We start from the raw sequence: 23,854 nt of genomic DNA, 5'->3' as shown, positions 1-23,854 counted from the left end.
CCTTGCTGCCAATGTGTGCTCCCCATCCTATGTGGGAGGCGTCGGTTGTAAGAAAAATAGAAATTTGTGGTTGGTGGAAGGGTACTCCCACTAGCAGGTTCTTGGGATCTGCCCACCACGCTAGTGACTTCCGTACCTCCGTCGTGGGCAATACTACCCTGTGGATGGTATGGGCTGCCGGTCTGTAAACGCTCGCCAGCCAATGCTGCAGGCTTCGCATGTGTAACCTGGCATTCTGTACCACAAACGTGGCGGCCGCCACGTGCCCCAACAGCTGCAGGCATGTTAGGATTGGCACCGCAGTGCTGTACATCATGACTTGTACCAAGGATTTGATGGTGCGGAAGCGGGCGTCGGGCAGGTATACTCTTGATGTAATAGAGTTTATGTGTGCCCCTATGAATTCTATATCTCACGTGCGTTCGGTCTTTGACTCTGCAAGGTTGATAACTAGGCCCAGCGAAGTGAACGTGTTCGCGGTGACGCGTATCATGCGTAGGACCTCTGCCTTTGAGGCCCCTTTCAGTAGGCAGTCATCCAGATATGGAAAAATAAACACGCCCTGCCTGTGCAGGTAAGCTGATATCACTGCCAGAGTTTTGGTAAAGACTCTGGGTGCCGAGGACAGGCTGAACGGAAGAACCCTGTATTGGAAATGCTCCCTGCCAACCGTGAAGTGGAGGAAGCGTCTGTGTGCCGGGTGGATTGTTATATGAAAGTAAGCATCTTGTAAGTCGAGGGCTGCAAACCAGTCTCCATCGTCCAGTGCCGTAAGTATGGAGGCAACTGTAATCATCCGGAAGCGCTGTTTGAGCAAGTATCGGTTGAGGCCCCGTAGGTCCAAGATTGGCCTCCAGCCTCCTGTTTTCTTCTCTGTTAGGAAGTATCGTGAGTAAAAACCTTTTCCTTGGAATTGTTCCGGTAGTCTTTCCACCGTCCCTATGTGATCTACCTCCTGCTTCAGCCTCGCCTCGTGAGAAGGGTCCCTGAGAAGAGGCCAGGTGGGAGGTTTCGGCGGTGGTAGTGACTAGAAGGGGATCGTGTAACCCGTGGCTATAATTTCCAGCACCCATTTGTCTGTTGTGATGTTTTGCCATTGGGAGTAGAACGGTTTGAGGTGAGAGTGGCACTGAGAGATGGTGTTGATAGTGCAGTCCTTGACATACCCGTCAAACTTGCTGCCTCTGGACTTGCCCCAAGGTTGTGCGACTTTGTTGAGAACGTCCCCTGGGGGCCCTGTACTGTTGCTGTACTGTTGCTGCTGTTGATGGCGCCCTTGGTCATAGCCTTGCTGATATTGTGCACGCTGTGGTTGGTAAGCGTAGTGCCTTTGCTGGGGATAGAATTTCTTTTTCTTGTATGGAGGAGTGTAGATACCCAAGGTCTTAAGTGTGGCCCTCGAATCTTTGCTAGAGTGGAGGACTGAGTCGGTTGATTCTGCAAACAGCTTTTACTTGTTGAAGGGAAGATCTATGATCTTCGCCTGTAGATCTCTGGGGATACCAGACGTCTGGAGCCAGGATTCCCTACGCATTACCACTGCTGCGGCTGTTGAACGTGCCGCTGTGTCCACCACATCCAGGGCAATCTGAACTCCCGTTCGCGAGGCCGCATAGCCCTCCTGGACGATCGCCTTTAACACTGTCTTCTTGTCCTCTGGGAGGAAATCCATGAGAGAGGTAAGTCAAGAGTAATTGTCAAAGTTATGGTTTGATAAATGTGCCGCATAGTTTGCCATTCTCAGTAATAAGGTAGAGGAGGAGTAGACCTTTCTGCCGAACAGTTCTAATTTCTTAACATCTTTATCTGACCCCCCTGATTTATACTGAGGCGTCTTTGACCTCTGTTGGGACGATTCAACCACCAAAGAATTGGGCTGTGGGTGGCTAAACAGGAATTCCATGCCCTTGGCTGGGACGAAGTATTTCTTATCCGCCCTTTTATTCGTAGGCGGGATAGAGGCCGGAGTCTGCCATATGTTAGTTGCTGATTCCATAATGGCTTCATCCAGTGGGATAGCGATTTTAGATGAAGCCAGGGGTCTCAAATTTTTCAGGAGTTTATGATGGTTCTCCTGCACCTCTGCTATTTGAATGTCCTGCGTGTATGCTACTTTTTTGAACAGATCTTGGAATTGTTTAAGGTCATCCGGAGGGGAGATGTCCCCGGGGACAGCTGCCTCATCTGGGGAGGATGAGGAGGCGCCACTAGGATAAACCTCCTCCAACTCCTCTGGTTCCTGAGTTCGCTGGTATGTTTGCTCCTTCGTGGGCTGTGAAGGAAAGTCTCAGGACTCTGGACCTATTTCCCCCCGGGACAACTGCGTTCCTCTCCCAGAGCGAGAGTGTATGCGGGGGTGTTGGCAAGGAGTGGGTGGGGATCTGCCCCTGGATCTAGATCTCTGATGTCGGTGTTCAGTATGATGAGGACGGCCATAGCAACACGGGCAAGGGCCCGGTGATGGAAACCTGGACCACGATCGGAGCGTGTACCTATGATGTCTGGAAGAGCGGGATCTCCGTGACGACATTGATAATGGTGAAGCTGGTTTGTGATAGTACTCGTAGGGATCCATGCCTGAAAAGGGTGAAGGTGGCCTGAGCCAAGGCGAAGGTGGTTGGAGGAATGGGGAGCGGGGTCTGAAACAGGCCCATGGAGTTGCAGCCTGGCGACGCGGCGTCTGTATCTTGGTGGGGGGGAGGGGCTGGGTGATAATGGCATCACAGCAATGTCCGGAGATGGACTGAGGTGCCGGGTTTTAGCCCTAGCTTTCCCCCGCCCCTGCAGGGTGGGTGCCGCTCCCTCCTGTGCTGGGGATCTCGGACCCGCTGTCGGTGCTGTCATATACGGTGCCGCGCGGGTAGCTTCCTCCGGCGCTGTTTGGCCCCGTGCTGGGTGCCCTTGCGCCGTCGGCACCATGAGAGCTGGTGCTGCATGAGGCGGTGCCGCCGATTCCGGCGCTTGCCGCACTGGCGCCCGCGGCGCCCTCGGTGCTGACTGCTGAATAGTTGGAGGCCCGGCCCCAGCCACGTGCGCAACCGCACTGCCGCTTTTATCAGCCCGCGGTTCAGAGCTCTGCATTGCGCTCGTCCTGCTCGCTGAGACCGCCAGCAAGGATCGAGGCGGGGAGAGTTTCTTCTTCTTTTGCACAGAGAGGGTCAAAGAAGCCGCCATCCTTTTGTGCGACCCTGAGGGCCCTTCTGTGTGAGGCTTCTCCGGTGGCTCGGCTGAAGGGCCTTATCAAACAAGATCATTTTGAGCCTCATCTCTCTGTCCTTCCTAGCCCTGGCTGTAAGCTTAGCGCAGTGAGAACACTTCTGGGTAACATGGGACTCCCCCAGGCAACGAATGCACTGACTATGCCCATCAGAGGCCGGCATAGCCTCGCGGCATGACTCACACTTCTTAAACCCCGAGGAAGACATCCCAGTGAGTCTTTAACTGTTAATAGGGTACTTAGCCACTAATCACTGCGTTCTTCAAACAAATAACATTTACGGCCTTCAGGGTAGCGGATGGCTTAACCAGCCTTCTTTGTCCGCTCCTCTCCCCTCCGTTCCTCTTCCCTCTTACTTGGTTACTATTTTTTTTTTTCACTTTTTGCTTGCTTTTTTTTTTTTTTTGTATAATAGTAAAACAACAAGCTAACAACTAGAATTAACTGTCTTATCTGTCTCAGGTGTTAGAGCTGGAGCGGATTCCATCTGCAGCCGTTGGCGGTTGAGAAGGAACTGGCGGGGACCGGATCACGCACATGATCGAGGACACGCGAAGGAGTGGTGCGCATCGGCACATGCGCGATCCAGAGGAAACTGCTAGAAGATTTCCGATCTGCGGCGCCGGGGTGAGCCCAACACCTACTGTGGAGCACCCACGGGGACCACTCGAAGAAGCCATGCTGCCACTTCCCCCGACTGAGGAAGCAAGGCGGGCAGACAGCCGCAGAGTGGCTTCAAGTTGTGCTTAACTCACATTAACACAAGTTAAACTCAAGTCAAAGTTGTGCATTTCGAGGGTTTACTGTACTTGTCCCTTCATTCAACCTGCATATGACACAAACAGCTAAAGCAAAGCATGAAACTTCTTCAATGTGTCCAGACAGAACAGCAGACATCAAATCACATCTCATGTATGGATATGCTACTCCCCTGGAGATTAATAAGGTTTAAGAAACAGGTACATATACAAATGAAACTGAGAAACCACTTTAGACAAAATTTTAAACTCATTTTATACATAGAAAATTGTGTGCATCATGGAGATTGACATCAAAGCCTGCAACTCAGACTCTCCTTGTGGATGTTACCACTACTGGGAACGCAGTTTTCTGACAAACACACACACAAAACCTGAAAGGGACAAGATACCAGGGACTCAGATGGAGATCCCAGCTCGTAGGGTTGTGTTAATCAGCTGGAGGAGTGGACAATGGAAATGAAGTCCTTTAAGAATCTTGCTACTGTGGGACTGAACAGAGGGATGAAACTCAGACTGCTACCAGATGTACTCTGAATGTGATAAGCACAAGGCTCAACGACTGAAGGTGCAGCAAGTATTCAGCTGTCCTGAATAGAAGCCACAATTGGTTAAACTCTGTCAGCCAGAATCACACAAAATACATTTTACCAAAAAGGCAGAGACCTACACTGATACAAAATTTGTATACATATCTGATCCATGAGCCACAAAAATGATCTGCAGATACAAAAAAGATATCTACAGATTTGCAACACTCTATGAATAGGTCATTCTGTAGAGCTTTCTGTTGTTACACTACAATCCTTCCTTGTTCAGCCATGAAGCAGATATGCCATGGGATACAGGGAAATGAGCATGGGATGGAAAGTGTGACAATGATTCTGTGTGAATAGACTGGGATGGAGAGCAACAGGTATGGGAGGTTGATTTGACAGTGATTTAAGGCTGGAAAAATGCCACCTTCAGCTTGCGGACCTGTGGGATGACTGGATTCAGGGGGAAAGCGTACAGAAGTGCCACCTACATCCAAGATAGAATACATCAGATGGGAAGTCCAGTCTGAGGTCATCCTCAGACCAGAAAAAATGGTTACACACCTTTTCATAACTGTTGTTCAAGATGTGTTGCTTATGTCCATTCAATTCTAGATGAGCACGCACCCACATGTATGGTCACCAGAGATTTTTACCTTGGCAATATCCATAGGATCGGCTGTGTCACCTCCTTGAGTGCACACCACATTGGTATATGAGGCACCACCAGCAAGTTACAAAAAGGTGAGTAACCTTTTCCCCTTCAAGTGCTTCCTCACGTCAGTTCCATTCTTGGTGTCTCACAAGCAACGTCTGTGGAGGTGGTCTTGGAGTTTACAGCCTTGCAGCCTGCAGCAGTGGTCTGCAATCGGTGTGCCACAAAATGGCACTTGGTGTGCCTCAGAGCCACCCACCCAGAGTGCCATCTGCCACTCTGTGCAAGCGCCCCAGCACTTGGTGGGAGAATCATGTGGCAGCAGCAGCAGTGGTGCAGCTCTGGGGTGGCAGCAGTGGTTCTGGTGAGTCACCAGCATCAAGTTAGAGCGGGGAGGGAGGCTCGGGGTGCCTGGCTCTGGAGGAGGGGAAGGGGGATTGGTTTAGAGCAGGAGTCTGAGGGTGCCTGGCCCTGGGGGAGAGCATTGAGTTAGATAGGGCGGGGGAGAGCAGGGGGTGCCTGGCTCGAGGGGGGGGGGTGCCTGGTTCTGGAGGAAGGGATGGGACTTGGGTGAGAGCAGGGGGCTGAGGTGCCTGGCTCTGGGGGAGGGCATTGGAGTTCGATAGGGAGGGGCAGGGGGTGCCTGACTGTGGGGGAGGATATTGAGTTAGAGCGTGTGGGCTGGTGATGCCTGGTTCTGGGGGAAGGGGAGTGGATTGGGTTATACATACTGGGTGTACTGTGAAATTATAATGAGCGTGGAAGCGTGCATGAAGTGAGAGAGGATGCTGAGCACTGGCCTACAGCGCTGCCTTACAAAAGCCAGCATCATCTCAAGCTTGCTGGGTCAGCACGAGACATGAACATGGTGATGAACAACCAGGCTGCAGGCCAACAGATTTCTTAGAAGATAAGAACAGCCATGCTGGGTCAGACCAAAGGTCTATCTAGTGCAGTACCCTGTCTCCCGACAGAGGCCCAGAGGGAGTGAATAGAACAGGCAATCACAAAAGCAATCTCTCTCCTGACACCATTTCCAACCTCTGACAAACAGGCTAGGGAAACCATTCCAACCCATCCTGGCTAATAGCCATTGCTGGATTTAACCACCATGAATTTATCTAGTTCTTTTTATAACCCTGCTGAAGTCCTGGTCTTCACAATATCCTCTGCCAGGGAGTTCCACAGGCCTACTATGAGCTGTATAAAGAAAAGCTTCCTGTAGTTAGTTTTAAACCTGCTACCCATTACTTTCATTTGGAGACCCCTAGTTCTTTTGTTAAGGGAACAAGTAAATAAATAGCTTTTCCTTAATTACCTTTTTCCACACTGGTCATGATTTTATAGACCTCTTCATATTCCCCCTTAGTCTCTTTTTTCCTAAGTTGAGAAGTCCCAGTCTTTTTAATCTTTACATGTATGGCACCCATTACAGACCCTAATCATTTTATTGCCCTTTTCTGAACCTTTTCCAATGCCAATCTATCTTTTTTTTTTTTTTAGATGAGGCAACCACATCTACACACAAGGTTCAGGATGTGGACATACCATGGATTTATATAGAGGCAATAAGATATTCTTTATCCCTTTTTCAGTGATCCCTAGCTTTTTGTTTGCTTTTTTGATTGCTGCAGCACATTGAGTGGCTGTTTTCAGAGAATTATCCATAATGACTTCAAGGTCTCTCTCGGGCAGTTATAGCTAAATCAGTCCCCCTCATTTTGTATGTATAGTTGGGATTATTTTTTCCATTATGCATTACTTTATATTTATCAACATTAAATTTAATTTGCCATTTTGTTGCTCACTTAGTTTTGTGAGATCTTTTTGGGTCTGCTTTGTTCTTAACTAACTTGAGCAGTTTAGTATCATCAGCAAATTTTGCTACCTCCCTGTTTACTTCTTTTCCCAGATCATTTATAAATAGGTTGAAGAGGACTGGTCCCAGAATAGACCTTTGGGGGACACCACTAGTTACTTCTCTCCATTTTAAAAAATTACTATTTATTCCTATTCTATGTTTCCTGTCTTTTAAACAATTTTCGATACATGCGAGGACTTTCCCTCTTATCCTATGAGGAGCTTATTTTACTTAGGAGCCTTTGGTGAGGCACCTTACCAACAGCGTTCTGGAAATCTAAGTTCACTATACAAACACTGGATCCCCCTTGTCCCCATGCTTACTGACCACATCAAAGAACACTAGCTGATTAGCAAGGCACGATTTCTCTCAAAAAAACATGTTGACTTTTTCCTAACAAATCATGTTCATCTACAGGTCTGACGATTTTATTCTTTACTACAGCGGACAGAGTGACTATTAAGAATGTAAACTATCAGATATATATGATCATGCTATGCAAGTCAAATATAGGTTTTAAAAGATAAAAGCCTTGACCCTGGTGTTTCAGCAAATCTTCCTCCACTAGTCCCAAAGCCAATAGCGAGTAAAGCTGCTTGAGAATAGTATCTCATGAGAGGAGTTTCTGAAAGAGAGGATGGAAAGGAGTTAGGAGCCTAGCTCAATCTAATGGTCCTTAGAACCCAGCTGTTGGTGGTGATCGAGTCCAAAGCACTGTGAAAGAGAATCAGTTTCTCTGCAAACAGAGAGGGCAGAGAGATGAAAATGACTACTGGAATATCACTCTGGACTAAGCAGTCAAAGTGCTTCACATGGACAGGGAAGAGATGATGAATGCTGAGGCAAGTGTGTCATCAACTGACCAAACCCTGGATTCAAATGCCACTCCCTTGGGGACACATGCTCCTTTCTGGGGGCAGTCCCTTATCTCTTGGGGAGGGGCAGAGGCTGCCCAAACATGCATTAAGGACAGTGGCACTGCTGTAGCTGTTTTCCTCTAGAGCTTCTTAAAAGAAAAGTGCAAGAATCTTTAGAATGGAAAGTATGGCACACAGGCCCTCTTCCGGTTCACTGCTCTGGGGCAGTAACTTTTGGCAGGCCTGGACTGATCTGGTCTTAGACATCTTTCTACTGACGTGTATAGTTTATGCTAAATTTTATGACAGACACCAGAAAGAATGGACATTTTGTGGACCTTCTTTTTTGCACTAATTGTAATTAGAAGCTTTTAAGCAGCTTTCCTGATTCAAAATTTATTTAAAAGACAGATGAAGAGTGATCTATGGGGTTGCACATGGACAGACAGACAGGTGTGCTTATGCTTTGAAAGCTCCAATCCAATACACTCTCTTTTACTGACACCGGAAAGATATTTCACCTCTTTTCATCTGTTTCATCATTTGTGAAATAGAGATAATGCTTATTAACTTACTTTTGAGGAGCACGTAAAAATAAATTAATACTTGTAAATACAATGAAGGTGAGAAAGACTATGTATATTGAGCATTAGCATGTGATTGAGATTACTATGACAGCCATTTTAAAATTTCTGTTTGCACTTCATCTGGCTCTCATGAGATACGGGTTTTACTGAACATTCTTCACCACCTTTGTTTGCTTTACATTCTTCCCACTCCTCAATATTTTTGCTTCTCGTTTAAAACTGAGAAAAACTATTCTAAAAATTCAGCCTTTATCAGAATTATTCTCCTTCCTTGGCCAACAGCACTATTAGAATTTGGAGTGATTTTACTGTGGGGATAGAAGTGTATTACAGCACAGACAATATTTAAACCACCAATCACAAGTGAGGCGCATTTAAGAGAACTGTGTAGTGAAGTTTGAAAAATACTTGGCAACGCCGTCTAAGTAACAAATTAACAAATACACCACTTCTTTTGTAATCACAAGGTAACTCACCAAAGAGATTTTACACCAGTCAATACTGAATTGACTACGAAATTTTTTATCACAAGTTATGACAGGTTCCATTTCTTGGCTGCATCTCAGCTGATTTTGGGGGTTTTCTACTTCTCGTAAGCATGAAGAGAATGGAACATCTGCACCAACCATAACATACACACTGCAGAAAAAGATGTGTGATAAAGTGTCACCAGGATATCCATTAATAAATAAATATCTAATCTAGTTCTCTGCATTCCAATGGCAACCATAATTTATTTGTAAAATAGCCTTTAAAACACAACTATGTCATCACTTTTTCCAATAAAGGCACAATGAATCAAGCAAACTGTTTTTTCTAGCTACTTTTTATATTCCTGCTACAGGCATGAGTGCATACGTATACATAATGTACTGTGACTAGTAGTAGACAATTTCCACAAAAAAGCTCTGAAGCTCAAAGTTCACAAGTTTGAGATAAAACTAACAATAAATCATTGCTAAAGTACTTCATAAAGTTCTGTTACAATAGCTCAATTTTATATGAGACAAAATTCCATGTCTTTTTCAACACAGCATTCTTGAAAATTCATGGATATCAGCACTTCTTCCCATAAATAAACTGCGAAATGTATATGGAACTGTTTTAAATCCAAACGGTAACTTCTTAATTTCTTATTGATGCCAACCTTTCAAAACATCCTGCTTCCTCCAATAAATTCCACTGTACAGTTATGAACTATTAATACAGGTTGAACCTCTCTAATCCAGCAAACTCTGGTCTGGCAATATCTGGGGTCCAGCATGATTTTAGTTAGCCATCTAGCTGCTTATCATGGTGTGGTCAAGTTTCCCGTGGTCCCATAAAGTTTGTTTGCAGCCACCAGTCATGACTCTGTGTTCTGTGCTACTATTTAGCTCTAATTTGCCCCTAAATGTCTTCTAAGAGCACAATAAGCAGTGGAAGTGTTGGTAATGCTGCTAGACCAGGGGTTAGCTACCCCCAGCACAGGTTCCAGAAGTGACACGTGAGCAGATATTCATCAACATGCAAGGTGGAAGCTCAGCCCTGGCCCTCCTCCCCATGCACCTGGGAGCTTGCTCAAAGTCATGTTGCCTGAGGATTAAAAGACCAGCTAATGCTACCAACCACCACCTAAATGGTAAGGCTTTATATCTTTACTTATTTATTTATTAATGAAGCTGTTGGAAGCAGGACCATTAGTAACTTTAAAAGGTATCACTGACACTTTGACCACATAGAGGTCAAAGGTCAAATTTTAGCACTTCGCCTCTGAAAGGTTGCTGACCCCTGTACTAGACAATGTTGACCTCCTGTGATTTGGCAAATTCTCTGGTCTAGCATCAGTTAGGTCCCAAGGGTGCCAGATTAGAGCATTCCAACCTGTACAAAATTTTCCAACATACAAAAAGCAAAGCGTGAGGTAAAAACTGATTATTTTAATGACAAAGTAAATGAAACGAGGGCTACTGTACCTACATTATTCATCTTCATACTTATCTCAACTGAAATTTAAAAAATGAAGCTGCTGGAGAGTACAATCTGCTTCCTGTACCAGAAAGTCACAGAATCCAGGGCCCCTGAAGCAGAATTTAGGTCCAGTTTGCTATGAAGCACACAGAGCATTGCTTGACTGGCACTCAAAAACACCAAAGATGAAACTCTATGTAGTATCTTATGTACACTGTTGTGTTTAATACAGGAGGAGGAAGCTACTTAGTTCTTCAGATCATGTGTTTTAAAAACTCCAGGAACCAGTTTATTAGCTAGTATATATCATGGTAATACATCAAAAATCCACATTAAGACACTGTTCAGTGAACAAATGTCACTGATGCTTTAATTGGGGTTGGACAGCACATTCCTTTTAGCTCCTGTTCAGTTGTAGTGACAGACTTAAAGAAGTCTCTCAGTCAAAAAATAGAAAAAAGGAAAACTTTGCAGAAGGTGTATTTCTCTTATAAGCTCTTACCTGTACAATTTAAAATAAATTCTAAAACTTGTAAACGAAGGACATGACCCCCTTCCCAAGCAATATTAGTCAGTGAGCTCTAAATTTAAGAGCTATTTTACTGGAAGGCGTAGTTTTAAATGTGCCTGTGACATATGGAATAGAATGGAAGCGAGCTAATTTTAAGTTTTGTGAGGTCTGTGTTGTAGAACTTCAGAGTCAGGAATAGAAATTAGCTCTGTAATTACAGGGACATAAGACTGGAATTGTAGGTTAAGAAAGTCTTACTTCCTTCAATCTGTTTTATAAGAAGGAAAAACTGTTAACGTTTCTTTGACTGTAAACTCTCTAGAGCAGGGACTGCATCTTTGTACAGCACCTAATATGTAAAACTTGACCCTCCCCCACCTGGAACCTCAGGGCCCTTACATATTTTTAATATCTAATAATGATTTCCAAAGGTTAGTTCTTTAAGACATATCTTTCCAAAAGTCTTGAATGCCTCAAAGGCATAATAAACACTCCAGTGACACTTATTTTGAATGCTAAATATTTGCAAACAGATTGGCTATACATGCATGTGCTTACCCCTCTTTCATATCATTAATAGGAAGTGGAACTCTGCCTCCCCTGTCTAGAGCTGAGGTGATGTTTATAGCATTCAAACGCTCTGGTTGCCACACATTTTTTACTGCTCCAAGAAAATCTCCAAGAACCTCACTTGCTAGCATTTCTTCTACATTCATGTTCTTTATGAAGAATTCCGCTTGATATGGTAAAGGGAAATCTAGTTGTAAAGAAAAAGAGTTCTGTTTATTGCAAAAGATCTAAAACAGTGCTTGAGTGTTGCAGTACTGAACTAAAGAAAACTGATGAGGTAGCTTCCTAAAATCCTGTTATGAATTAAGTTTTATTTTGAGTCTCAGCTGGCCAATCACGCTTAATTGTAATATGTATATGTATTTATAACAGTACCAGCTATTCTTAAAAAAAACATTCAAGCTTTGCTCTCCTGATGGAGCTATTGGCAACCTGCAAATAATCTGAGGCCTAATCCTCAAGTGGTATAAATTGTCATAGTGGTGTGATTTCAATGAAGCTATGACAATTCATAAACACAGAGAATCTGCTTCCTAAAGGCAACCCTTAATCTGCATTAAATTAGGGTAATTGCAGCTATACTTCTTCTGGGCACACAAGAGTGGCCTGCAACAACCGTAAGTCCCAGTCTTCAATCCTTCATACGCTGACCTGAGCAGTATGAGATGACTCATTCAAGATGAAATATGTTCAGCTGGAACCTGTAAATGCAATAGGCCACAACTCCAAGGTGAAACTGAAGGTGATGACAGACTATTATAGGTCTTACTTTAGTTTCAGTCTGCCTATGTAACCAATAAGTTCAAAATGTACACGCTGTCCACACTCCGAATTAGAATGGTTTGCTCAACATTAAAGAGAGTTGGGCAAATAACTGATTTTTCAGTTAGATGGCTGTTACGAAATATATGTTAAAAATCAGCTTGGTCAAACAAAATCTGATTTTTTTTCCCTGACTTTTCAGTTAATTGAGAAATTCCAATTCAGTCATATTCCAGAGCAGGAATTCAAGCTTCTATCTCCCAAAATACTATTAGATCAAAAACAGCAGCAGCATCAACACAACACTCTATCACTTCTTCTACCATTTTATGAATGACCAAAATTATTAGCATCAAATTCAAAATAAATTCAGGCAGACTAAAACAGATTTTCAGTGAAAAGAAAATTTCCCTGAAAAGCATACCTGCTATAATTTTAAGACAGATCAGGATGGTAGTATTTTTAAGTTGACCTATATAGGTTTCAGTTTTGAACTGTGACTTATTTTCAACTTGGTTAACCTGAAATACCTATTTTTTTAAATACAAATTTTACCACAGAATTTTGTCTGCTGCACCTGAGTGCCAGTTTTATGTACATCTACTTTTAAGGTATTGTACATCTGCAACCTATGCACATTCATACATTCAATATGAACATCTAATTTTTCCCCAGAAATAGATACTCTAAAAGTTCTACAGCAAACTAGGAGCAGTAATCAGAGCTTTGATAAAGTAAGAACCAATCTTTCAAATATTAAAAGAAAAAGCGCAGGAATTTTCATTTTACGTGTCTCATTAACTCAAATTACATGTGTGTATGTCTTGTTTTCTCATTTTACAATCTATTGAATATTTTACTTACAGTTACATGTTGCAATCTCATTTCAAACTATACTCAAGAACACAGCTTTCCTACATGAATGTTTAAGTTCTTTCAATTTTTCTTGGGGATGACAATTGATTTTTTTCATTTGGTTTATATATTTAGTTCTGCAATAGTTTTTAAATTTAGTAAAACAGGAATTTCACAATCTTCCATAATAAAGCAGATGCTACTAGTTAAGCATGAAAGAATATATTGTATAAATTAACATGGCAACATTATGAAAACAACAGTAATGTTCACTCTGGAGAAAATGTGAGGAAAAAATGTATGTAAAAGATCATTGCCTGGCATTGTAAAGAGCTTCTTTTGTGACAGACAGATAATGTGTGATCAAATACCAGTTTTCTTTCTTAACTATCAATTAAGTCATGATCTCAGGTTTTATGACATCGACTACTATCGAAGTGATTGTCACACATTCACTATTATGATTTAACTGTATTGAATAATTTCATAATTACTTAAATGCATTTCAGGGAATTTTCCTCCTCTAGTGATATATCAGCCACTGGTCTTGGTGTGTTTTTGGGATTTAGCAACGAAATAGGGTTGTAAATTCAGGGTCAACAGGTGCATCAAAGCTAAATGTCTGTGTGGTATTTTTACAATGAGGAAACAAAGGTTCAGTATTGCAGAGCCCCAAACATTCCAGCTCTGATTCACTAATGTGCTTAAACACATGCCTGAAGTTAAGCGTATGAACAATTCCATTAAAGTTAATGAAAATAACCATGTCCATCAAGTATGTACATAAATGCATTGCTGTATTGAGGCCACAATGATCTGCACACTACAGTGTTGGTCCCTAAATAACAATTTGAAAAGGAAAAAGAAAAGAGACAGTGCTTTTTGGCACCCATTTTTTTTCTGATAATAAGACATCTCTCTATTCTATATAAGTACTACACTGTCAGTTGCAAGAATGGGACTTCTGTATATCCAGTAAGAGAGAACGCATCTAACATTTTTACATAATAAAGTAAAAATGTAGAGAAGTTGCTCTCCAAAAAAGCAACATTGTGTAAGGATTTTTTATTTGCTGGGAGTGCTAAGGAGAATATGTACCAGAAAAACTAGCTAACAACGGTGTGAAAGAGAATGTAGCCCATTATCTTATACAAAAACATTCTATTACGTGCTTCTTTTGTGTATGACACTAGTTTTGCCTATCCATTGAATACCTAATGCAGTGATACTTAGACCAGAGCTCTGGAGCTGCAAATGTCTCTTTAATATGTCTCCTGTGGTTCTTCACAGGACATGATAACAAAACATTGATATAATTATTAACCAATCACAATATTTTTTCTATGTTATTAATCAATTGTAGTTGATAAAATAATAGTCAAGCAGTCCAGTAGCACTTTAAAGACTAACAAAATAACTTATTAGGTGATGAGAATTCGTGGGATGGGTCCCACTTGGTATGGCTATGGTCTGAAGAAGTGGGTCTGTCCCACAAGAGCTCATCACCGAATAAGTTATTTTATTAGTCTTCAAAGTACCACTGGACTGCTTTTTTGTTTTGATAGAACATAGACTTACACGACTATCTCCCTGTTACTATTCAAAATAATAGTCAGTTATTTTGCTGTGAGAAGAATATATAAACTAAATATTTTCATTGCCGTATTGTTTAAATATGAATATATACTACTACAGTAGATGAAACAATGAATTCACACTACTATGGATCTTTTTGGTAATGTTGATTGCTAATTTAGCTCTTGAACCACTACTGGCTAAGTATTAGTGAGATCCTAATCAATATAAATTATATATTTTTTTTACTATTATGCACCTTTTTTGACAAACCTGCACCATAAGCTATGTTTCAGTTGAATGTGGCACACTGAACCATGTTCTGATATTGTTAATATTACTATAGTAGGTCTGCAGAAGTCCATAGATTTCTGAGCTACTCAAGACTTTTACTGATCTAAATGAGATTAGAATTTAATCATTCTATTCACTTGGAGATTTTTTTCAATTCAGCTGATAAAACATACACGTGGCCATTCTGCAGGGCAGTTGAATCTTGAAGGTCACTGTTGTTTAAATTGACTGACATAATGAAATTCAATTTCTGTCATAAAAACATTAAAAAGCACATAGGGCCTCCCTGCCTCTATTTAAAAATGCAAGATTCATTATTACCAACAACAAAACTGTGCAACTCAATTTACTTCAATGGAGCACTACTTGATTACGTCACTGCTTAATTTGATCCAGTGTCCCTAATTTGTAAAAAGTTCTTTAGTCCTTGCTTTAAAAGTCTAATCCCCCTAACTTAGATATATCTTTTATTAACAAACTGAGATGCATAATAAGACTGGCATTCCTACATGTTTGTCTTTTAACTTCAATGGCTTGATGCACTCCTCAAATATAGCTGTCATCACTACTAGTTTCAAAACAATAAGCTAAAGAGATATGTACCTCTTTTATTAAAAAAGACATATCCCTAGGTATAGAAAATATGTAGTTTTATACAATTTGGTTCCAAAAGCAAAAAAGTTGGCTCTCAGAAGACTATTTTCAAGAATCAGACATAAATCAGCCCTGATAAATATGGTTTAGCACAAAATAACGAACAGAATGAACTAGAACAGGGAAATTTTCCTTCCTTCCAACCATTCATGAATTTAGATGGAATACTATGTAATGTTTGATGGTATTTTATCAAATCTTTAAAATATCTTCAAAATTTATCATTTTTACTATCTACTGTGCAGCAAAAATCTCCTCTGTACATACCTTCTGCTGACATTATATTAATGATCAAGTTATGTCTTGCAGTTTCAAAGGTACGCCTGTTATAAGCAGTGATCTAGGGGGAAAAAATGTCATCAAAATAGCAATACAAATATGAAAACCAAAATTAATTAATTCAGCATAGAAAAGCATTGTTTTCTTAATTTAAGATATTCACTGATATATGAAACTATTTTTATTTTTGATTACTAGAAAAAACCTCTGTCAAAAATAAATATAGAAATGTGAAAAATAAAACGGCTGTGCAAACCTACCACTTTGATGAAAGCACTGTATTAAATAGAGTACTGGGATTCATACCCTAGGCTATCCAGTTATTTATATGGCACCGATATTCTCAGATACGGTAGGGATGACATATTTACACACAAGTGAATGGTCTACTTTAAGTTCTGTATTCTTTTCTATCTCAGATCCTTTCCAGGTAGAAGAAGGAGCAGGTTTTGTTTGTTTGTTTTTTCTCTGCGAGTTTTTGTTTTATTGGCCCAGGTATGATAAAACCGAAGAGTAAATATAGATTTTATATTTTGTCCTGAAGATAGTAAGATTTCTGTCTACTCTTAGCTCCTGGTAGAATTAACCTGGTGATATTTATAGGAATAATCATTGTAAAGTCTTTGGGACAGGAACCAACTTTTAATTTTACATTTATACAGTGGCTAGCACAATACAACCTAGAGCCATGACTGGGACTTCTAGGCACTACGGCAAAACAAATAACATGCATTCCAGAGTTTTCATCTTTAGGTGGTTTGAAAGCTACTGGGGAACGCAAAGTATATGCTCTTTATTTTTGGAAAAAATATGTTTCTGATACAAATTATATACGAGTACACAGAAAGGTAATTTTTAAATGCAGGAAGGACCTATGGGGTATGTCTACACGGGCACAAATCTTCGAAATAGCCATATTTCGAAGATTACTAATGAAGCACTGAATTGAATATTCAGCGCCTCATTAGCATTAGGACGCTTATGGCCGTGGCGCTTCGAAAGCACCGCTTTCAAAAGCGCGTGGCTCGGCTCGGCTACACAGGGGTCCTTTTCGAAAGGACCCGCACCTTTCAAAATCCCCTTATTCTGATCAGTGAGCTTTTGAAAGTGGCCAGAAGCGTCCTAATGCTAATGAGGCACTGAATATTCAATTCAGCACCTCATTAGTAAATTTCAAAATACGACTATTTCGAAGATTTGTGCCCATGTAGATACAGACATGGTGTTTATCTGATGGCCAAATGTGGTCCCTATTGATCATAGTCTGCGACTGTGTTGAAGTTATACCATGATCAAATTTTGCAATATGGTTTGGTACCAGAATGACATATTTTTCCTCCCCTTTCTTCACTGCCACCCCACTCCGCATAACCCAGAAAACACAGGTATCTTCAGCGGGGCCAAAAGCCATAAGCCAGGACATTATCCTCTCCTCATTGGTGGGGCCAAAAGGTGAAAGGAGTGGGGCCTAGGCCATTCAGATCTTATAGCTCCTAAGGGTGCAGCGCTGCTCCCCCTTAGCCATGCAGAGAATCGATGCATCAGAGTTTCAAAGGGACCCAGAGCTCTGCAGCAGCAGCCAGAGTTCTGAGCCACTTTGAAACACTGTGCCATGGGACAACTACCCCCTCTGTCCTCCAAGCCCTGTCGGTGGACTTCAGTATCTCTTAACACAAATAGAAATAGATGGTCTCTGTCCAAAAGATCTTACAATCTTGCATGACATGATTCAACAAGGGAGTTAACAAAATATCAGAAGGTAGAAGGCAGGATAGTGGTTGTATGAATAATAATATACAGTCTCTCCAGAAATGGTAGGAATACAATAGTGGAGCACATTAGTTACAAAGAAATCAGTAAATGACTAACTCATGCCTTGCAGCCTTCACAGTAAAAGTGTTTCTTGAAATGGATTAGAATGAGGAGAAGACAATGTTCTGACTTATCAATTACAGGCAAATTTATGTAAGTAAACAAAACAAATATTAAGCTGTAAAAATAGTAAAACAAAACAGCAGTCATATAGCACTTTAAAGACTAACAAAAGCCTGCGTGACTGCTGTTTTGTTTTGTTAGAATAAAAACTAACCCAGCTACCTCTCTATTGCTGAAAAACAGTTTACTGTATGTAAAAGGAATACTAACAAAAATCAATAGAAAATTAATCTTAATTTAAGATTTTTAACAAATTAATTGAGTACTAAAAAATTAAATCTACTGAACAACTAAATGAACCACTCATATTTAGAGTGGCATTCTTTCCTCCTTTAGTTTGTAATATCAGTTTAGTTCAGACATCTAAAAGATAGATACTGGTTACTAAAGCTACATCACAACCTATGTATTTAAAATTCCTATAAAAGATGCAAGAAGTCACCTATATACTAGGGAGTGAATCAAATGAAACAAAAATCAAGCTTCTGTATTAAGAAACCTATTTTAGACCTCAGCCATATAAAATACTTGGAATTTTGTTCAATGGAATAAAAATTATAGAATATCAAAATGTAGGCCTGCAATCATGCATTGAGAGCAATAGCATATTTCTGTGCCCAGGTGAAAAAGTCAGTCCCATACTGGGATTTGTTAATGCATATGCACCTGTGCAAAGTCATGCTGACTTCAATGGGGCTTTATACAGCAGCAAGGGTCCATGTTAGAGGATCCTGATGTAAGTTTGGAAACATATTGTTTAAAAGGAGAACGATTTTTAAGCCATTTTTAAACCATCCATAGTTCTTATTTTGCAGACTGTTCTACACCTGGTTAAATGTTATGAACGTGATTAGTGTCACTGAAACCAAAGGGACTAATCATATATATATAAAATTAACCCCATGCAGAACTGTTGGTAGGATCAAAACCTAGGCTGATGTTTACAGTTTTATTTTTGGAGAACAATTTTTCATTAAAATCTAGAAAAGCCATTAATCAAGAGTTAACAAAAATGTATGACTATCCATATAAAATTGGTGAAACTGGTAATTCAGCAAGATGCTGCATTTATTCCCTAATCCAGCAGTGAGCAAACTTTTTAGGTTGCACCCCTTCTTTTGGCCCTGCAATTAGTTGAGGCCTACAGCCTGTGGGAGAACCACAGGAAGGGATATGGTCAGGGGAAGGGGGGATAGTCAAGAAGAGAGTGCTGGAGGCTCTGGGGGTACCCCCAAGGGGGAGGGGTGTTCAGGGGAAGGATCCCATGAAAGTACCTCTTCAATCCAGGAACTTGCCAGCTGCCCTGTTGCTTGACTCAGGGCCTTTGCACATGCTGATTGGCCCAGCAGCCAGGGGGCGTACCTTGGCAACACAGTGGCCATGCAGGAGAAATCAGAGGGCTGGGGATGCGGTGGAAGCTGCGGGCTGCAGGGAGCCAATCAAGCAGCATCCCCCCCGCTTACAAAATGTTGCGCCGCCCTGTACTTTGCACACCCCTGCCCTACCCTGTGGTGGGGGACAAAAGGCATAACAGACACTCATACAGTTTTTGTCCTTCAACTGCTGTGCTATGTAGAGTAAGTACTCCTAAAATTTTAGAATCATATTCATGTTTGTGACACAGATACAATGATTTCTGTCTGCATTACTAATTCTGAGACCCCATTAGGAAAATAATCTGGTGTTACTTGCAAAGTAAACATGATGAAGTAAATAAAATGTGTTCATTGGTTTAACCAAATGTATTTGTTTGCACTAAAAGGAAAAAAAATAGCATACTTCTAGGGAAGAGGAGTGCAAAGTTAAATATTTAGACACTCAATTGTTTATGAAGTTATTTTGCACACTGTTTTACACTGAGATATAAACATTTAAAATGAAATAAAACCTTCCAATGCTTTTAAAGGAATTACCTCAATGACAGTTGGCTTGCCCACATTTTCTATAGTTGGTGATCCATACAACACCCCATCACTGTATGGTGTCCTCTGAATATAACGTAGCCATCCAGGTCTGTCAGGATAACCCATTAAGTTGGTGTTAAATGTTATAGGATCATTACTTATCTCACCTAGGTAAGACAATATTAGAATATTTTCAAAAAATGAAGTTTATGCATCTTGTTTTTGATGTTTTCATTACATAACTGAGTTCAGTTTTCTTATATAAACACAATTACCATAATGTTTTCTGACATATTTCTGCAATTCCATGGGGAATTAATAAAACTGTAATTCCTTATCAGCAGAAAAGTGCAGTTTGAGAGATCCACACTCCTGAGTCCATGTTCCAGCATGTGTAATTAGCAGGAATCCTGTACTTAATATGTACAGCCAAGAGCAGAGTGGAATGTGCTTGTATGTCCTTAGGAACCTACTGACCCCTTGTGCTTCTACCCAGCAATTGCAAAGACCTTGCTTCATGGGGTTTTGAGGTACTCAGAACAGAAAAATCATACAGCCTCCCTACCAACAAAAGGAAGATGTTCCAAAAGCCCAACATTTCCAGGCGACAAACACATAAGTTTTAAAGGGCTCTAGAGACCATGTCTATCTCTGAGGACCTTACCATAAGAGGGAGACCAAGGCTTTTTCATACGTTAACATGTATGGTCATGTGAAGTCAAACAAGTCACACACTGAGACCTGACCAACAGATTTGCTTAGAGAAACTCTTCTGAATTTACCACAGAAGACCAGACAGAGACCTCACAGGAAATGTAGTCCTTCCTGACAAAGGGCGCGTCTACACTAGCCCTTCCTTTCAGAAGGGGCATGGTAATGAGCAAGTTGGGATGATGCAAATGAGGTGTTTTAGGAAGAAGGGGTTTTCCAAGTTGGGGTCCTTTCGAAAGGCCCCCATCTACATGGGTGGTGCACGATTCAAAAGTGCCACACTTTCAAATTGCACGGCTGGCGTTATGCTAATGAGGCACTGCATATTCATGGCAGCACCTCGTTAGCATCTTCCCAACTCGCTCACTACCATGCCCCTTCCAAAAGGGGCTAGTGTAGACATAGCCAAACACTGTCAACAAACTCATGCCATAGGACAGAAGAGGGAAAGGGTTTTGATTAATCTGCGGAGGTTCAAAAGGCAGGAGGCACAAGATTTCCCTAAGACACTTTTTAACTAGTAAAATAACACAAATATGAGATCCTGGCCTTTCAAGGACAGGCTCTTCAATGAACACAGTCCTGATTCTGATTCCAGTACAGATCTAAAGAGCATCGTGATCTGTAGTTCATAGAATCATAGGGCTGGAAGGGACTTCAAGAGGTCATCTGGTCCAGTCCCCGACTTCAAGCAGGATCAACCCCAGCTAAGTCATCCCAACCAGAACCTTGTCAAGCCAGGACTTAAAAACCCTAGGGATGGAGAATCCACCACCTCTCTAGACAACATATTCCAGTGCCTCACCACCCTCCCGGTGAAGTAGTTTTTCCTAATATGCAACCTACTCCTCTCATCCTGCACCTTCAGACCATTGTTCCTCGTTCTGCCATCTGTCACCACGGAGAACAGTTTCTCTCCACCCTCCTTAGAAGACCCCTTCAGGAATTTGAAGGCTGCTATTAAATCACTCCTCAGTCTTCTCTTCTGTAAACTAAATAGGCCCAAATCCCTCAGCCTATCCTTATAGGTCATGTGCTCCAGCCCCTTAATAATTTTTGTTGCCTTTGCTGAACCTGCTCCAGCACATACTCATCCTTTTTATATTGGGGGGCCAAAAACTGGACACGGTATTCCATATGTGGCCTCACCAGTGTCGAATAGAGGGGAACAGCCACTTCTCTAGATCTGCTCGCAATCCTCCTCCTAATGCGTCCTAATGTGCCGTTAGCCTTCTTGACTACCAGGGCACACTCTTTACTCATATGCAGCCTTTCATCCACCATAACCCCTAGGTCCCTTTGCGCTGTACTGCTGCTTAGCCAGTTGGTCCCCAGCCTATAACAATGCTTGGGATTCTTCCGCCCCAAGGGCAGGTCTCTACATTTCTCCTTGTTGAGCTGCAACAGATCCTCCAATTTATCGAGGTCATTCTGGATAATATCTCTACCCTCCAACAAGGCTACCTCACCCCCTAGCTTAGTGTCATCTGCAAACTTGCTGAGGGTGCAATGCAGTCCTTCATCCAGGTCATTAATTAAGATGTTGAACAACAATGGCCCTAGAACTGAGACATGGGGCATTCCACTTGAAACTAACCACCATCCAGACAATGAGCCACTGACCACTACCCATTGGGACCAAGCATCAAGCCAGTTTTCTATCCATCTTATATCCATGGATCCAATCCATACTTCCTCAGCTTATGGGCAAGAATATTGTGGAAGACTGTATCAAAAGCTGAGGAAAGTTTCAGATTCCAGGTAAGGTATTCTGGCAAGTAGATAAATAAGCAGTTTACTTTTCCCCTCACAGCAGAAGGATGAAGATAATGAGTGAGAGCCGTGGGCAGGAAATGTCTAAGAATGGCATAAGAAGTGCCATAATGGTTCAGACAAAAAGTCCATTTAATGTAATGTACCTTTTTTCTTCTGACATCAGCCAATGCCAGATGCAACAAAGGGAATGAACACAACAGCTAATCAAGTGGTTCATCTCCTGTCACTCATTTCCAGCTTCTGGCAAACAAAGCCTATTGACACCATCCATGCCAACCCTGGCTAATACCATTGATGGACTTATCTTTCATGAACACAGTAGTTCTTTTTTGATGGTAGCAGCCATTGAAAGTACTGCATAGAGAGCTGGATGACTGAAGAATAAATGCCAAAAGACCTAGCCTGACATTTAAGGCTGTTTTATTAGATGAAGTGAGGAAGGAGAAAGGACAAGTGGAAGCAAGTGAACCAGAGAGCTTGGGAAAGCAGAACACATGGGTTTGGGGTGTGATCACAACACTTGTTTGCTTTTCATCCCAAGGATACAGCTGTCAGTCAAGGGCAAGAAGAGCTTCTCATTCATTTTCCTACATTAATGGAGTGAGAGTTTTCCTGAATGGAGTGAGAGTTTTCCTGAATGTCTGTGCAGAGAACCTGCTTTCTGGAATGAGAAACATCAGGAAAAAAATTGTGCAGATTCTCAAAGGAGCTAGGAAGCAACAGGGGGAGACAGAAAAAAGAAAATGTATGATTTGTTGTTCTGCTTATTTGGACTTTCATAATGCAGATGATGAATGGGTCTTCATTTTACTTGGAGAGTTAAACAGAAACCAAGTGCAAAAATCAATGAAGCTTTTGGAGGTCCAGGGGAAACTGAGACATTACCTATGATATTATAGCAACAGGCTAAGATATCAGTCAACCATTTTACTGTGGTAACAGAGAGCGCCTTCACATCACTTCTCTGGGAGTAATCTCACACAGGAGCTACACCTGGTAGGGTTTATCTTAAACTACCCTAATTCACACCATTATTTCCCAAAATCAATTTTACTACATTAACCATCTGACATATGGGTTGTTTCAAAGTTCTTCTCCAGGAAAAGCTCTGTAATGCCAAGGATCTGGCAAAGCAGATTTGTCACACACAATAGTTTTAAATAAGTACTATATTGCAAATGTTGCAATGATCAACATGTATTCATGATGCCTATGGGCATTTTCAATGGATGATGAGGTCACAGTTGTACAAGTCAGAGCTTCACACAGAGATTTAACCTGTGTAACATGTCTAAGAGATGGAATGGGGTACCAATGTTCCAGAGACAATCTGCAAGTAGGAAATTCCTTCCATTTACATCCCAATGCTGTCATCTCAGGAGGCAACAAACTGAACCTGATACAGGCACATTTCACTTTATTATTGGCTAGCAGACAAATTCTGCAGCTGCAATAGTTACACACATGTAACACAAACTGAAGAGTAAAGGTCTATTGAGACATCCACCTTTAAAGATTGAAGAAAATAAAAGCAAATCAAGTCATTTTTCGCTCCTGAGAATATTTTTTAACATATAACTTTCAAACAAAAGCTATTTTCTTAAATG

General features: G+C 41.5%; 1 protein-coding gene across 4 annotated transcripts in view; it reads right to left on the bottom strand.

Moving 5' to 3' along the window:
* SGCE (sarcoglycan epsilon) overlaps positions 1-23,854 on the bottom strand; it is a 62,498-nt gene that overhangs the window by 24,567 nt on the left and 14,077 nt on the right. For all 4 annotated transcript variants that reach the window (XM_074984717.1, XM_074984719.1, XM_074984718.1 and 1 more), the window contains 4 exons: positions 19,770-19,927; positions 15,910-15,982; positions 11,491-11,689; positions 8,948-9,110 (listed from right to left, as the gene is read on the bottom strand). In XM_074984717.1, the coding sequence (XP_074840818.1) occupies positions 8,948-9,110; positions 11,491-11,689; positions 15,910-15,982; positions 19,770-19,927 (593 nt within the window). The remainder of the gene's footprint in view (positions 1-8,947; positions 9,111-11,490; positions 11,690-15,909; positions 15,983-19,769; positions 19,928-23,854) is intronic.

This window comes from Carettochelys insculpta, chromosome 2 (genome assembly GCF_033958435.1).
Source record: "Carettochelys insculpta isolate YL-2023 chromosome 2, ASM3395843v1, whole genome shotgun sequence".
Lineage (NCBI taxonomy): Eukaryota > Metazoa > Chordata > Testudines > Carettochelyidae > Carettochelys > Carettochelys insculpta.
The sequence above is the reverse complement of the archived record's forward strand: the minus strand, read 5'-3'. Positions and strand labels throughout refer to the sequence as shown.